The sequence below is a fragment of the Ornithorhynchus anatinus genome, chromosome 2, assembly GCF_004115215.2.
Source record: "Ornithorhynchus anatinus isolate Pmale09 chromosome 2, mOrnAna1.pri.v4, whole genome shotgun sequence".
Taxonomy (NCBI): Eukaryota; Metazoa; Chordata; class Mammalia; order Monotremata; family Ornithorhynchidae; genus Ornithorhynchus; species Ornithorhynchus anatinus.
The window spans coordinates 162,190,298-162,206,941 of record NC_041729.1 but is presented as its reverse complement, the minus strand read 5'-3'; the positions used below and the strand labels follow the sequence as shown (position 1 = coordinate 162,206,941).

The following is a 16,644-nucleotide window of genomic DNA, read 5'->3' as shown; positions in this document are numbered from 1 at the left end:
GAGCCCGGGCTTGGGAGTCAGAGGTCGTGGGTTCTAATCCCAGCTCCGCCACTCGTCAGCTGTGTGACTTTGGGCAAGTCACTTCACTTCTCTGTGCCTCAGTTACCTCATCTGGAAAATGGGGATTTAGACCGTGAGCCCCACTGAGACAATCTGATAATTTTGTATCTCCTCCAGCGCTTAGAACAGCGCTAGGCACTTAACAAATACCATCATTATTATTATTGTTATTACTGTATCATCTAGAATGTAATAATAATAAATACGATAGGATGAACTGAATGAATGAATGGAGATATAATAATAATAATAACAATGGTATTTGTTAAGCGCTTACTATGTGTCAAGCACTGTTCTAAGCAGGCAGAGATCACCTCTCAATCGCCCGCCCTGGCAACTCTCCCCCTTACCTTTCAGCTCCCTTCTCTGCTTCTTCCCAGCCCACTGTCTGAGCTCCTGCCAAGTCAACTTTCCGCCCAACTCGGCCTCTCAGTCAGTCAGTCAATGGTATTTATCGAGGGAATCTACTACGACTGGTTCTACTGATAATACCAACTGATAATTGTGGTATCCGTTAAGCATTTACTATGTGCCAGGCACTGTACTGTGCACGGGGGTGGATAGAGTCCCTGTCCCACGTGGGGCTCACAGTCTCAATCCCCATCTTACAGGTGAAGTAACTGAGGCCCAGAGAAGTGAGGTGACTTGCCAAGGTCCACAGCAGACAAGTGGCAGAGCTGGGATTAGAACCCATGACCTTCTGACTCAGACCCAGGCTCTAGCCACTACACCATCCTGCTTCTGCTTCGGCTACACTTCTACGACTCTTATCATTAATATTGCTACTGCCACTTCTTATAAGTGTGGGGCATTAGTAGAATCATCATGGTGTAACAGAGCCCGGGCTTGGGAGTAAGGAAGTCATGGGTTCTAATCCCGGCTCCGCCACGTCTCTGCTGTGTGACCTTGGGTAGGTCACGTCACTTTTCTCGGCCTCAGTGATTTCATCTCTAAAATGGAGACTGAAACTGGGAGCCCCACATGGGACAGGGATTGTGTCCAACTCCATTTGCTTGTATCCACCCCAGCGCTTAGTACAGTGCCTGGCACAAAGTAGGATCTTAACAAATTCCATCATTGGCATTATTAGAGTGCTACGCAGCATAAAAATTTAACTAGAGGAATTGTGATCTCTTATGCAGTCTCAAAAATGATCATCAAAATCCACATTGAAGAGGAAGTATGGCAAATAAAAACGCTTATATAGTGGCCCTTCAGTGCTGTGATTCTTACAATAAATGACAATTTAATTCACATTAGACGAACGCATTTCAGCCGTTGTTAGTGACTGTATGATTCTGTTACTATCAAGTCAAAAGTGTTGACTAACATGCCAAATTCTTAAGTCAATACCAAAATAGACTTTAGCGTACCCCACTCCCACCACAGCCCCCCACCAAAATGCAAAGCAAATCCAAATTAAATGTAAAAAGAAAATGAGGCTAATTTCTCTAAAAAAGAGTTTTGACTTTACCATGGTGGATCACATAAAACTCTATTCCTACTCAAGGGTTACTGTAACCTGAGAATATTATTTTATTTCAAATTCTTAAAATGCAAAGTACCTCTTCCACGAAGCTGTCTTTCTTGTCTAGCATTTCTCGTAATGTCTGAAGAATTTTTATGCAGAGTTTTTCCTCTTTCTCCATTAGCTTCTTTGTATGATTAATCAACCTTAAAGTAAAACATTGAATCTTAAGTAAGACAGTGCATTCTCTCCAAACTTTAAATAATAAGGAAAAGATTTAGGCATATTCCATTTTTTAAAAAAGAAAAGGTAGGTATTACTTGTAAAAGTATAATAACTGTGGTATTTAAGTGCTTACTAATTATTATCATTATTATTATCATCATTCATATTATTATTACTCTATGCCAAACACTCTAAGCACTGGGGTAGATATAAGATAATGACAATAATGACGATGGTGGCATTTGTTAAGCACTATGTGACAAGCACTAAGCGCTGGGGGAGATACAAAGTTATCAGGTTGTCCCAGAAGGGGCTCACAGTCTTAATCCCCATTTTCCAGATGAGGTAACTGAGGCCCAGAGAAGTGAAGTGACTTGCCCAAAGTCACACAGTTGACAAGTGACGGAGCGGGATTAGAACCCAAGATCTCTGACTCCCAAGCCCAGGCTCTTTCCACTAAGCCGTGCTGCGTCCCTCCTATAATCAGGTTAGATATAGTTCCTGTCCTACATGGGCCTCACAGTCTAACAGAAAACAAGAGCAAGTACTGAGCACTGCATCCCCATTTTACAGATGAGGAAACTGAGGCAAAGAGAAATCAAGTGACTTGCCCAAGGTCCCATAGCAGGTCAATGGCAGAGCTAAAATAACAACCCAGGTAATCTGGCTCTGAGGCCCATGTTCTTGCCACTAAACTAAACTGCATCAAATTAGTTACCCCAATTTCCCCAATATTTATTCATCAACTTGGAAAGCAGTTGTCCTCAATTCCAATTTTTGTCAATATTTCAACATAGAATTAAACTTCCTCCTGTCTCTCCCCGCTCCAGTCTATTCTTCATTCCGCTGCATGGCTCATTTTCCTGCAGAAACGCTCTGGGCATGTCACTTCCCTTCTTAAAAACCTCCAGTGGCTGCCTATCAACCTCCGCGCTAAACAAAATCTTCTCACTTTAGGCTTCAAGGCTGTCCATCACCTCGCCCCCTCCTACCTCTCCTCCCTTCTCTCTTTCCACTGCCCACTCCGCACACTCCACTCCTCCACCGCCCACCTCCTCACTGTTCCCCGTTCTCGCCCGTCCCACCGTCGACCCCTGGGCCACGTCCTCCTGCGGACCTAGAAGGCCCTTCCTCCTCACCTCCGCCAAACTCACTCTCTTCCCCTCTTCAAAGCCCTACTGAGAGCTCACCTCCTCCAAGAGGCCTTCCCACACTGAGCTTCCCCTTTTCCCTTTGCTCCCCCTCTACCCCCCCTCACCTCCCTCAGCTAAGCCCCTTTCCCCCCACTTTCCCTCTGCTCCTCGCCCTCTCCCTTCCCCTCCCCTCAGCACTGTGCTCATCTTCTCATCTGTATATTTTTTTTATTACCCTATTTATTTTGTTAATGAGATGTACATCACCTTGATTCTATTTATTGCTATTGTTTTAATGAGATGTACATCCCCTTGATCCTATTTATTGCCATTGTTCTTGTCTGTCTCCCCCGATTAGACTGTAAGCCCGTCAAAGGGCAGGGACTGTCTCTATCTGTTGCCGATTTGTACATTCCAAGAGCTTAGTACAGTACTCTGCACATAGTAAGCGCTCAATAAATACTATTGAATGAATGAATGAACAAACACTAATCCCATTTCAATTAAGTTCAAAGTCCACTTTGAGTTTTACATATCTATACATAGACATACTCCTGTCTAAATCATAATCCCAACCATTTCTCCTTACAGGACTCTTTGGAAATAAATGGACAATTATGATTTACATTTTTCAGGCAGGTAAATTGAGAGATGGCTTTCATATACAAGAAATGCAACGAAGTATGAAATACTAATCTTTTAGCACTCTTCTCAACTGTCTTTTAATATTATTATTATTATTATGGAATTTAAGTGCTTACTATGTGCCAGGCACCGTACTAAGCACTGGGGTGATTACAAGCAAATCGGTTAGGACACCTCCCTGTCCCAAATGGGGCTCAGGCCCATTTTGGGGCAGGGCTTGTCTCTATCTGTTGCCGAATTGTACATTCCAAGCACTTACTACAGTGCTCTGCCCATAGTAAGCGCTCAATAAATACTACTGAATGAATGAATCCCCATTTTACAGATGAGGTAACTGAGGCCCAGAGGAGTGAAGTGATTTGCCCAAGGTCACACAGCAGACACATGAAGGAGCTGGGATTAGAACCCATGTCTAAAACTGAGCTCCTTATCTTCCCTCCCAAACTCTGTCCTCTCCCTGACTTTCCCGTCACTGTGGACAACACTACTATCCTACCCAACAGGCCCGCAACCTTGGTGTCATCATTGCCTGCTCTCTTACTCACCCCACACATCCAATCCGTCACCAACACCTGCCAGTCTCACCTTCACAATATCACCAAGATCTGCCCTTTCCTCTCCATTGAAACGGCTATCGTGCTGGTACAAACTCTCATAATATCTCGACTGGATGATTGTGTCAGCCTCATCTGTGATCTCCCTTCCTCCTGTCTCTCCCCTCTCCAGTCTATTCTTCATCCTGCTGCCTGGATCATCTTCCTACAGACACGGCCCGGGCATGTCACTCCCCTCCTCAAAAACCTCCAGTGGTTGCCTATCAACCTTCGCACGGAGCAAAAACCCCTCACTCTGGGCTTCAAGGCTGTCCATCCCCTTGCCCCCTCCTACCTCACTTCCCTTCCCTCCTCCTCCATCCCACTCCGCACGCTCCTCTCCCCTGCCGCTCACCTCCTCACCGTCCCCCGTTCTCGCCTATCCCGCCGTCGACCTCCGGCCCCCGTCCTCCCGCGGTCCAGGAACGCCCTCCCTCCTCACCTCCGCCAAACTACCTCTCTTCCCCTCTTCAAAGCCCCACTGAGAGCTCACCTCCTCCAGGAGGCCTTCCCAGACTGAGATCCCCGCTTTTCTTTCTGCTCCCTCTCCTCCCCCCAATCCTCTGCTTTTCCCCCTTCCCCTCCCTTCAGCACTGTGCTCATTGGTATATATTATTATCCTATTAATTTTGTTAATGAGGTGTTTATCTCCTTGATTCTATTTATCTTGAATATGTTGTCTTGTTTTGTTCTGTTTCGCTTTGCTGTCTGTCTCCCCCGTTTAGACTGTGAGCCCATCCTTGGGCCGGGATCATCTCTATCTGTTGCTGAATTGTACATTCCAAGCACTTAGTCCAGTGCCCTGCACATAGTAAGCGCTCAATAAATACTACTGAATGAATGAACTCCCTCCTCTCATGACCTGGTGGCACACCTCATCAATAAAAGTGAAACCTTTAAGTGTGGTCTCCCTCAAATCTCGTCTGCCCCTCTCCAGTTCATTCCTCCTTCAGCCCCCTCCTCAGCATTCCCATACTTCCCAGCAGTATCCCCAAAGGAGATTCCCCCTCCTCCTCTCAAATTCTACCCCCTCCTCCTGTGCCCCTGACGCCATCCCTTCTCATTTTATCAAAACGCTCACTCTCTCCCTTCTTAATAATGATGATAATAATAATAATACTATTTCTTACGTGCTTACTATGTGCCCGGCACTGTTCTAAGCGCTGGAGTGGATATAAGCAACTGGAGTTGGACATGGTCCCTGCCCCATGTGGGGCTTTACAATCCCCATTTTATAGATGAGGTTACTGAGGCAGAGAGAAGTGAAGTGACTCACAGAGAGAAGTGAAGTGACTTGTCCAAGGTCACACAGCAGTCAAGTGGTGGAGCTGGGATTAGAACCCATGACCTTCTGACTCCAAGGCCTGTGCTCCATCATTCATTCATTCAATTATATTTATTGAGTGCTTACTGTGTGCAGAGCATTATATTAATAATGTTGGTATTTGTTAAGTGCTTACTATGTGCAGAGCACTGTTCTAAGCGCTGGGGTAGATATAGGGTAATCAGGTTGTCCCACATGAGGCTCACAGTCTTAATCCCCATTTTACAGATGAGGGAACTGAGGCACAGAGAAGTCAAGTGACTTGCCCACGGTCACACAGCTGACAAGTGGCAGAGCCGGGATTCGAATGCATGACCTCTGACTCCCAAGCCCATGCTCTTTCCACCGAGCCATGCTGCTTCCTGGAAAGTATAGTTCAGCAACAAACAGAGACAATCCTTATCCCTACCTATCCACTCCCCTCTCAGGGTCGCATCAGGAGAGTTTCCAGTCCTTTATCAGTCCCAACTACAGGAGGGAGAGTCAAGCAGAGGCCTACCCACTCCATTCCTTGCTTGGCCAGTGGCTAGAGAGTGGCAGGCCATCGGCTACAAGTCAAAACTCCCCCGTGCTGGGCAGCAGCTGCACGGGAGAGAGTCGGGGGCGGAGACTCGAGTTTACTCTGTGAAAGGAGGTGATGGTAAACCGCTTCTGGATTTTTACGAAGAAAACTCTCTGCTATCAGAATGACTGCAGGTGGAAGTGGGGTGTTCTGGGAGAGATGTGTCCATGGTGTCGCTATTGGTCGGACATGACTCGATAGCATAAGACAACAACAACCACCTATTCACTACACCATGCTGATCGCCATCTTCAACCGTTCACTCTCCAGTGCCTCCATCCCCACTGCTTTCAAATATGCCCATGTCTCCTTTACCCTGAAAAATCCCTCTCTTGACCTCACAGCTCCCTCCAGTTTTCACCCCATCTCCCTCTTCCCGCTAGCGGCTTAGTGAAAAAAGCCCGGGCTTGGGAGTCAGAGGAAGCGGATTCTAACCCCGGCTATGCCATTTGTGTGCTGTGTGACCTTGGGCAAGCCGCTTAACTTCTCTGTGCCTCAGTTACCTCATCTGTAAAACAGGGATTCAGACTGAGAACCCCACCTGGGACAACCTAATTACCTTGTATCTTCCCCAGCTCTTAGAAGAGCGTTTGGCACATAGTAAGTGCTTAACAAATACCATAATTAGTATTACAATTATTCCTCTCCAAACTCCTTGAGCGAGTTGTTGACACCTGTTGTCTCCAATTCCTCTCCTCCATTTCTCTCCTTGGCCCCCTCCAATCTACCTTCCATCGCCTTTACTCCACCAAAACCTGCCACTCAAAAGTCACCGATGATCTCTTTCTTGCCAAATCCAGCGGCCTCTACTCTATTCCAATCCTTGACACCGCAGCTGCCTTCAACACTGTGGACCAGTAAAGGCTCAATAAAAACCACTGGTCAATTGATTGATAGCCCATTAATCAACAGTATCTTCCTATAGGTGAATGAAGTGGCTCATTCTTGATTCACCTGTTTTTTTCTTTGACAGCCTTCAGCCGCTTTGTTTATTTCTGAGAAAAAATGCATAATTCTGCCTCACGGCCAGGAAACTGATTATAGGCGGTGGAGAAAAATTGAGGCTGATTAACCACAGTTGCTTTGAACTGAGTGTAATTTAGAAGAACTCCCTCAACACTTCAGAGGGAGAGAATTCCATCAAGAAAATAAGGTTATAAAATGAAGAGGTAAATTACAGTGTCAGTGAAATGGCAATATATGACGGATAATGCAGATTTCAGTAAAAATGTTGCCGCTCACCACAAACATATATTTGCTCTCTTTATGCTACAATAAGTCAGACTTAAAGACAGTGCTTTTCATTTCTGGATACATAAACATTAGTTGGAAAAGTAAACTCAAACACATGTGAAAGCTACTTCGATTTGTTGGAGAGAGAGAGAGAGAGAGAGAGAGAGGGTTCGTGTGTGTGTGTGTGTGTGTGTGTGTGTGTGTTTTATGGTATTTGTTAAACACTTACTATATGCTAAGCACTGTTCTAAGTGCTGGGGTAGATACAAAGTAATCAGGTTGGACCCAGTCCCTATCCGGCACTGGGCTCACACTCTTAATCTCCATTATACAGATGAGTTAACTGAGGCACAGAGAAGTGACGTGCCTTAACCAAGGTCACACGGCAGACAAATTACAGAACCAGAATTAGTACCCAAGTCCTCCTGACTCCCAGGCCTGTGCTCTATCCACTAGACCGGCTGGTAAATACTGTAATCAATTGATCAATCAAAGGGATTCGTTGAACGCTTACTGTGTGCAGAGCACTGTAGTAAGTGCTTGGGAGCATACAATTCAAAAGACTTGGTAGCCACAGTCCCTGCTCACAACACGATGAATTTACAGTCTAGAGAGGGAGACGGCCACCACTTGTCTGCTGGGTGACCTTGGACAAGTCACATTACTTCTCTGTGCCTCAGTTCCCTCATCTGCAAAATGGGGATCAAGACTGTAAGCCCCACGTGGGACAGGGACTGTGTTCGACCCAATTTGCTTGTATCCACCCCAGGATTTGGTACAGTGCCCGACACATAGTAACAAATACCATCATTATTATTCTGTATCTTGGTTACCTTATCTGTAAAATGGGAATTGAGACTGTGAGCCCTACATGGGATGGGGACTCTGTCCAACTGATTTGCTCGTGTCCACCCCAGCGCTTAGTACAGTGCCCGGCACATAATAGGCTCCTAACAAATGCCATCATTATTATTATCGTTATTATTATTTTTATTCTTTGGTTCTCAGTTCCCTCATTTGTAAAATGGGAATTGAGACTGGGAGCCCCAAAAGGGCCAAGGGACGATTTGCTATCTACCCCAGCGCTCAGTACGGTGCCCGACACATTGTAAGAGCTTAATACTAGAATTATTATTATTATAATCGATCAGAGGTGTTAGGCAGAAGGTTGTGAACTCACTTGGACATGAAAGCCCCACAGCGGATCCTGGCCTCGCTGCCCTCGGGGAAGAGGAGCTCAGGGCTGTGGAGGACATCCACCAGGACGGAGAACTCCGCCTGCATCATCGGGCTCAGCTGCTGCTCCAGGCACGCCACCACATCCTGAAAAGAATGGAAACCGGGAAAAAGCGCCTTCGCACCCGACGGCCACAAACCGAGCGGACTTGTCTTCTTGCATTCACTCGTTCATTCATTCGATAGCATTTATTGAGCACTTCCTGTGTGCAGAGCTCTGTACTAAGCGCTTGGAGAAGTACAGTAGAACAATAAGGAGTGAGAGTCCCTGACCACAATGAGCTCACAGTCTAGAGGAGGGAGACAGACATCAATATAAATAGACAGAAATCAATACAAATGAATGAAATGTCAGATATATACATAAGTGCATGGGTTTGGGGGGGAGGGAAGAGCAAAGGGAGCGAGTCAGGGTGATGGAGAAGGGAGTGGGAGATGAGGAAAAGTGGGCCTTAGTCTGGAAAGGCCTCTTGGAGGAGATGGGCCTTCGATAGGGATTTGAAGGGGAGAAGAAGAATCATCTGTCAGATGTGAGGAGGGAGGGCATTCCAGGCTAGAAGTAGGATGTGGGCCAGGGGTTGACAGCGGGACAGGCCAGATGGAGGCCCAGGAGAAGGCTGGCATTAGAGGAGCAAAGTGAGCAGACTGGACTGTAGAAGGAGAGAAGTGAGGTGAGGTAGGAGGGGGTGAGGGTTTAAAGCCAATGGTGAGGAGTTTTTGATTGATACAGAGGAGGATAGGCAATCACTGGAGATTTTTGAGAAGGTGACATGTCTTCTGCATTTCATCAGACAATCAGCTCTTCTAGTCATTCATTCATTCAATCATTCACTTGTAGTTATGAGCGCTTACTGTGTGCAGAGCACTGTACTAAGAGCTGGGGAGAGTATGACAGAATGACAGACACATAATGATAATAATAATGATGGTATTTCTTTAGCGCTTAGTATGTGCCAAGCATCATTCTAACGCTGGGGTAGATAGAAGGTAATCAGATTGCCCCACATGAGACTCACAGTCTCAATCCCCATTTGACAGATGAGGGAACTGAGGACCAGAAAAGTGAAGTGACTTGTCCAAGGCCACACAGCGCCGGGATTAGAACCCAAGTCCTCTGACTCCCAAACCCAGGTTCTTGCCACTAGGCCATACTGCTTCTCATATGCTTCTCATATGCTTCTCAGGCATTCCCAGCCCTTCCCTTTCCCACGTCCTCTCTCTGTCCTGGAACTCCCTCCCCCTCCATAACTGCCAGACCATCTCTCTCTCCACCTTCAAAATTTTGCTCAGGTCACATCTGACAATAATAATAATAATTGTGGGTATTTGTTAAGCACTTACTATGTGCCAGGTACTGTACTAAGGGCTGGGGTGGATACCTGCAAATCGGGCTGAACACCGTCCTTGACCCACATGGGGCTCACAGTCTCCATCCCCATTTTCCAGATGAGGGAACTGCTCCCTTTGCTCTCCCCGACCTCCCACCTCCACAGCACCTACGTCCGGATCTGTTATTTACTTTCTTCTATCGATGTCTGTCTTCCCCCCTGGACTGTGAGCTCACTGTGGGCAGGGAATATCACTGTTTTTTGTTGTGTTGTACTTTCCCAGGAATTTAGTGCTCTGCACATAGTAAGCGCTCAATAATATGATTGAATGAATGAATGAGGCAACTGAGGCCCAGAAAAGTAAAGTGACTTGCCCAAGGTCACACAGCAGACAAGCGGGATTAGAATCCATGATCTATTGACTCCTAGGCCCGAGCTCTAACCACTACGCCATGCTCCTTCTCTAAGATCTCCAAAGGGCCTTCCCTGATGAAGCTCTCTTTTCCCTGGCTCCCTCTCCCTTCTGTGTTGTCTATAACAATAATAATAATAATAATAATAATAATGTTATTTGTTAAGCACTTACAATGTGCCAAGCACTGCTCTAAGCGCTGGGGGGATACAAGGTCATCAGGTTGTCCCACGTGGGGCTCACAGTCTTCATCCCCATTTTCCAGAAGAGGGAACTGAGGCACAGAGAAGTGAAGTGACTTGCCCAAGGTCACACAGCTGACAAGAGGCAGAGCCAGGTTTAGAACTCATGATCTTTGACTCTATGCATTTCAACCTGTGACCTTTAGACACTTGATATTCACTCCACCCCCAAATCCCACAGCACTTAAGTACCTATCTTTAAATGATATAGCATCAATTACTTATTCATATTGATGTCTGCTTCCCGCTCCGGACTGTAAGCTCATTAGGGGCTGGGAATATGTCTGCAAATTCCACTGTAAGCATCATGGCTTAGTGGCAAGAGCCCAGGCTTGGGAGTCAGAGGACGTGGGTTCTAATCCCGACTCTGCTACTTGTCTGCTGTGTGACCTTTGGGCAAGCCACTTCGCTTCTCTGGGCCTCAGTTACCTCATCTGGAAAATGGAGATTAAGACTGTGAGCCCCACGTGGGACAACCTGATTATCTTATATCTACCCCAGCTCTTAGAACAGTGCTAGGCCCTCACTCTAGGCTTCAAGGCTCTACATCACCTTGCCCCTTCCTACCTCTCCTCCCTTCTCTCTTTCTACCACCCACCCCGCACGCTCCGCTCCTCTGCCGCCCACCTCCTCGCCGTCCCTCGGTCTCGCCCGTCCCGCCATCGACCCCCGGGCCACGCCCTCCCGCGGTCCCGGAACGCCCTCCCTCCTCACCTCCGCCAAACTGATTCTCTTCCCCTCTTCAAAACCCTACTTAAAACTCACCTCCTCCGAGAGGCCTTCCCAGACTGAGCTCCTCTTCTCCCTCTACTCCCTCTACCACCCCCCCACCTCTCCGCAGCTAAACCCTCTTTTCCCCCTTTCCCTCTGCTCCTCCCCCTCTCCCTTCCCATCCCCTCAGCACCGTACTCGTCCGCTCAACTGTCTATATTTTCGCTACCCTATTTATTTTGTTAATGAATTGTACATCGCCTCGATTCTATTTAGTTGCCATTGTTTTTACGAGATGTTCTTCCCCTTGACGCTGTTTAGTGCCATCGTTCTCGTCTGTCCGTCTCCCCCGATTAGACTGTAAGCCCGTCAAACGGCAGGGACTGTCTCTATCTGTTGCCGACTTGTTCATCCCAAGCACTTAGTCCAGTGCTCTGCACATAGTAAGCGCTCAATAAATACTACTGAATTAATGAATGAATAGTAAGAGCTTAACAAACACCGTTATTATTATTATTACTCTCCCAAGCGCTTAGTACAGTGCTCCGCACAGAGCAAGGCCTCGATAAATAAGACTGATTGATCGATTGATATGAGAATCGGCCAACGCACCAGGTCCCAGTTCTTTCCACTGGGCCACTCTGCCTCCCTCTCCCAAGTCCTTTGTATAGGGCTCTGCACAAAGTGAGCGCTCCATAAATACAAATGAATGAACACCAAAATGAGGAAGCGGCACGGTAGCAGATTTTCCGATTCACCCTTTATTCCCGGATGGTCAGAGGAGGAAAGGAGGGTGGTCAGCTCCCCGCCCGCCCCCCGGTGACGCCTTACCTGCAGCTTCTCGATGATGTTCCTGTAGTCCCAGGAGGGCCCGCCCAGGGCCTCCTTGAAGCGTGGCCCGCTGCGAGCCGACATACGCCAGCCCAGGGCCGCACGCTGCACCATGCTGGAGTGGCTCTTGAGGAAGAGGCTGTTCACCTGGCTGTCCAAATCCACCGGAATGGCGATGCCACGGTTCTTAGCTGCGGGGACGAGACAACAGCCGAAGTCAGACGCAGCGGGGCCTAGCGGACGGGGCCCGGGCCTGGATAGGTGAGAGCAGCGGGGCGGAGCGGACAGAGCACGGGGCTGGGGGTCAGAAGGTTGTAATCCTGGCTCTGCTGTATGACCTGGGGCAAGCCACTTCACTTCTCCGCGTCTCAGTTACTTCAACTGGAAAATGGGGATGGAGACTGGAGACCATGAGCCCCATGTGGGACAGGGACTGGGTCTAACCTGAATTGTTTTTACCCACCTCAGCGTTCAGTAAAATAAAATAAATAAATGTTGGTATTTGTTAAGCGCTTACTGTGTGCAAAGCACTGTTCTAAGCCCTGGGGGATACAAGGTTATCAGGTTGTCCCACATGGGTCTCACAGTTTTAATCCCCATTTTACAGATGAGGTAACTGAGGCACAGAGAAGTTAAATGACTTGCCCAAAGTCACATAGCTGGCAAGCGGCAGAGCCGGGATTAGAACCCACGACCTCTGACTCCCAAGCCCGGGCTCTTTCCACTGAGCCACGCAGTAGAGTGCCTGGCGCATAGTAAGTGCTTAACAAATACCATCATTATTATCATTACTAATATTATTATTATTAAAAACAATAATCGCAGTCTGCCAGTTGCTTGCTGTGCGACCTTGGGCCAGTAACTTCACTTCTCTGGGCCTCAGTTATCTCCATCCCAATTAGACTGTGAGCCCCTGAGGGACAGGGACTGTGTTCATCTTAATAAACTTAATAATGATGGTATTTGTTAACTACTTACTATGACCCAAGCACTGTTCTGAGCACTGGGGAAGATATAAGGTTATCAGGTTGGACACAGTCCCTGTCCCATATGGGGCTCACAGTCTTCATCCCCATTTTACAGATGAGGGAACTGAGACCCAGAGAAGTGAAGCAATGCTACTATTGATAAAGTGCTAATAAATGCTATTATTACCATTAGTATTAGTAGGGTGTTTCACATTTTGCTCAACAAATACCGCTGATTATCTTCAAATTACAAAATGCCCATTAGAGGGCAGAGATCATGTCTACCAACATATTATTATAGTATAATTATAATAATGTTATAATATATAGTATTGTAATATATAATATATTATTGATCATAATAATGATAACAATAATAGTGGTATTTGCTAAGAACTTACTTCGTGCCAGGCACTGTACTAAGCACTGGGGTAGATACAAGCTAATCAGGTTGGACACAGTCCCTGTCCCACATGGGGCTCACAGTCTTAATCTCCATTTTACAGATGAGGTGATTGAGGCCTGGAGAACTGAAGTGACTTGCCCAAGGTCACACAGTAGATAAGTGGCAGAGCGGGCTTAGAACCCACTTCCTTCTGACTCCTAAGCCCATGTTCTATCCACTGCCTCTCCACGAGAAGCAGCGTGGCTCAGTGGAAAGAGCCCGGGCTTGAGAGTTAGAGGTTGTGGGTTCTAATCCCAGCTCCGTCACTTGTCGGCTGTGTAACCTTAGGCAAGTCACTTCACTTCTCTGTGCCTCAGTTACCTCATCTGAAAAATGGGGATTAAGACTCTGAGCCCCACGTGGAACAACCTGATTGCCTTGTATCTTCCCCAACGCTTAGTACAATGCTTGGCACAAAGTAAGCGCTTAACAAATGCCATCATCATCATCATCACTAAGCCATGCTGCTTGCTTAGTAAGGTGCTCTGCACACAGTAAGTGCTCAATAAATACCATTAATGGATCGATGGATAAATATTTCTGAGAATATTTCTCCAGATAAAGTATACACTTCCTATTCTTTGACCCAACACTTCTTCCTTCCCTGAGAACATTATCATTTAATTTCAGAATTGCCCATGATTTCTGCTCCCTTGTCGATATTTCATCATTTTCATTTTCCTGTTCAATTATCATACATCAACCAAAGTTGATCTCGCAGCTATGGGGGTATTTATTGAGTTAAATCACGGCACTGCAGTGTGGAAGCTAGTTTCTAATTTTCTCAATGTCAGGGATTCTCCCAATTTTCCAGGATGTGTATATTCAGCTTTGTGCTACTGCCTACGCGTAATGGTGGTGTGAACATCAGAAATAAATATGATATTCTAGCTTGCAGTACTTAGGCTACAAAGCCTCAAATGCCTGAATATTGGAAGAAACAAATCACAGTGAGTGAGGAGTTCAACAACTTCCATTTATTTTAATGCCTGTCTCCTCCTCTAGACTCTAAGTTCCTAAATAATAATAAAGATCATAATAATAATAAGGGCTGCCAGGTACTTTGCTAAGGGCTGGGGTGGATACAAGCCTGGACCACGTCTACCCACTCTATTTTGTACTCTCCCAAGTGCTTAGTTCAGTGTTCTGCACATAGGAAGTGCTCAATAAATACCATTGAACCATTGAGTAACTGCAAAAAAAACCCGGAAATGCAGAGATTCATGGTTCCGCTTCCCACCTCTATCTCCACTTACATATGGAAAAAAAGGTTACATAAACTCACTCATTATTTGAAGTTATAAATGGACATCAATGATTAAGGGTCCCTCAATGAAAAGGATTTTTCCTTCTTTGAGCTAACCTCTCAAAAACCAAACCAGAAAGCAGTGTGGCCTAGTGGGAAGAGAAGAACCTGGGGGAATTAGAGGACCTGGGTTCTAATCCTGCTCCACCACTTGACTGCTGTATGACATTGGGCAAGTTCCTCGACTTCTCTCAGTTCACCTCATCTGTAAAGTGGGGATTAAGACTGTGGGCCCTGTATCTGACCTGATTAGCTTGTGTGTCCCAAGGTGACTCTGGGGTACCGACCATCTCAAGGTCAAATGTTATCCTGGGACCTCATTCATTCATACAATAGTATTTATTGAGTGCTTACTATGTGCAGAGCACTGTACTAAGCGCTTGGAATGTACAAATCGGTAACATTTGTAAGCCCTTTGACGGGTTTACAGTCTAATCGGACGAGATTACAGTCTAATCTTACAGTCTGACCTCCTGAGCCAGCAGGCGGAACTCGGAAGTGAGGGTGGGATACCCCCCACAACCAAAACTGCCAGATTGATGGCCTAAACCGGGAATACAGAAGGTGCCCCTCGCCTCCGTGTCAATCAAATTAGGTATGGGGGAGGCGGGCAGAGATTGGATAAACTGAGGCCGGAAGCAGGAATGGCCTAAGAGCACAGGTGATAAATACCTGCCATGTCTAACCTTCTGTGCTGAGGAACGAGACTTGCAGCAGCCAGCTAGCTGCAGGTCGTCTCTGTCCAGAGTGTGAGAAGGCCGCTCTGCCTGCACCAAGTGAGGAGCTGTGGGATGGGTGAGTGTCCCCTTCCACTGAATGCTCATGGGGCTGGAAGCCAGGTGCTTCGCCATGGGTATGTAAAACATAAGTGCATTTCTCCCGAGTGGGAAGTGATCGTGAGTGGGAGCTAAGGGCTTCACCACGGGTATGTAACTCATAAGGGGATTCCTCCCGAGTGGGAGGAGCCCATGGTGGGAGCTAGGCCCCTCACCCTGTGCGAGCAAACCATAAGTAAATTCCACCTGGGTGGGACCTGGGTGTTCCGCCACACACGGGAAACATACAAGTATATTCCTCCCATTAGGGAAGCTCTAACATCACCAAATAATCATATTCCTCCCGAAAGGGAAGTTCAATTTGTTGCATCTAAATAATCAAATAATTCAATTCACCTTGTGGAATAAATTTTGTATAAATCTCAGGTTTCCATCACCAGTCTCTCTCTCTCTCTCTCTCTCTCCCTCGCTGTGCCGATTCCCAAACGAACCCGTCCCTGGGTGACGGGTGACACTGTGTCAGTACAAAGCCCGGCAAACAGTAAAAGCTTAACAGGTACCATGAAAAAAAACCAACCCTGACTTTTGCATTTGACTCAATTCAATTTATAGTTATGCTTCACATTCCTGGTAAAAGATTAATACTGAGGGTTAGGTTCATAAAAGAAGTTCCTCTATTTTTTGTTTCATTTTTAAGGCTATCTTTAAAAATATGAAAAATAAAGGCATATTGTAGAAAACTCAAAATGGAACACAAATATGAACTTTTATTTATGGCCCTTTCATTTGTTGTCACGGTGTGTCAATCTTTCAGTGCCCAAACATGAACTGTCAATGCCTGTTTACTCGTTTCGATGTGTATGTATCTACGATTCTATTTATTTATATTGATGACTGTTCACTTGTTTTGATGTCAGTCCCTACTTCCCGACTGTAAGTCCGTTGTGGGCAGGGATTGTCTCTCTTTACGGCTGAACTGTACTTTCCAAGCATTTAGTACAGTGCTCTGCACACAGTAAGTGCTCAGTAAATATGAATGAATGAATGGATATGAAAAAATGGATGAGGTCTCTCTCTCCCTCCTCCTTTCTCTCTCTCTCTCTGTCTCTGTCTTACCCTCTTTCAATCACCTCAGAGAAGCGAGGT

At 46.4% G+C, this 16,644-nt stretch overlaps 1 protein-coding gene across 1 annotated transcript in view; it reads right to left on the bottom strand.

The window, feature by feature from the left end:
• Positions 1-16,644, bottom strand: part of ITPR2 (inositol 1,4,5-trisphosphate receptor type 2) — a 428,831-nt gene that overhangs the window by 181,514 nt on the left and 230,673 nt on the right. Inside the window, exons 35-37 of the mRNA XM_029057432.2 lie at positions 12,004-12,194; positions 8,424-8,566; positions 1,626-1,734 (exon numbers count right to left, since the gene is read on the bottom strand). Coding sequence (XP_028913265.1) covers positions 1,626-1,734; positions 8,424-8,566; positions 12,004-12,194 — 443 coding nt within the window. The remainder of the gene's footprint in view (positions 1-1,625; positions 1,735-8,423; positions 8,567-12,003; positions 12,195-16,644) is intronic.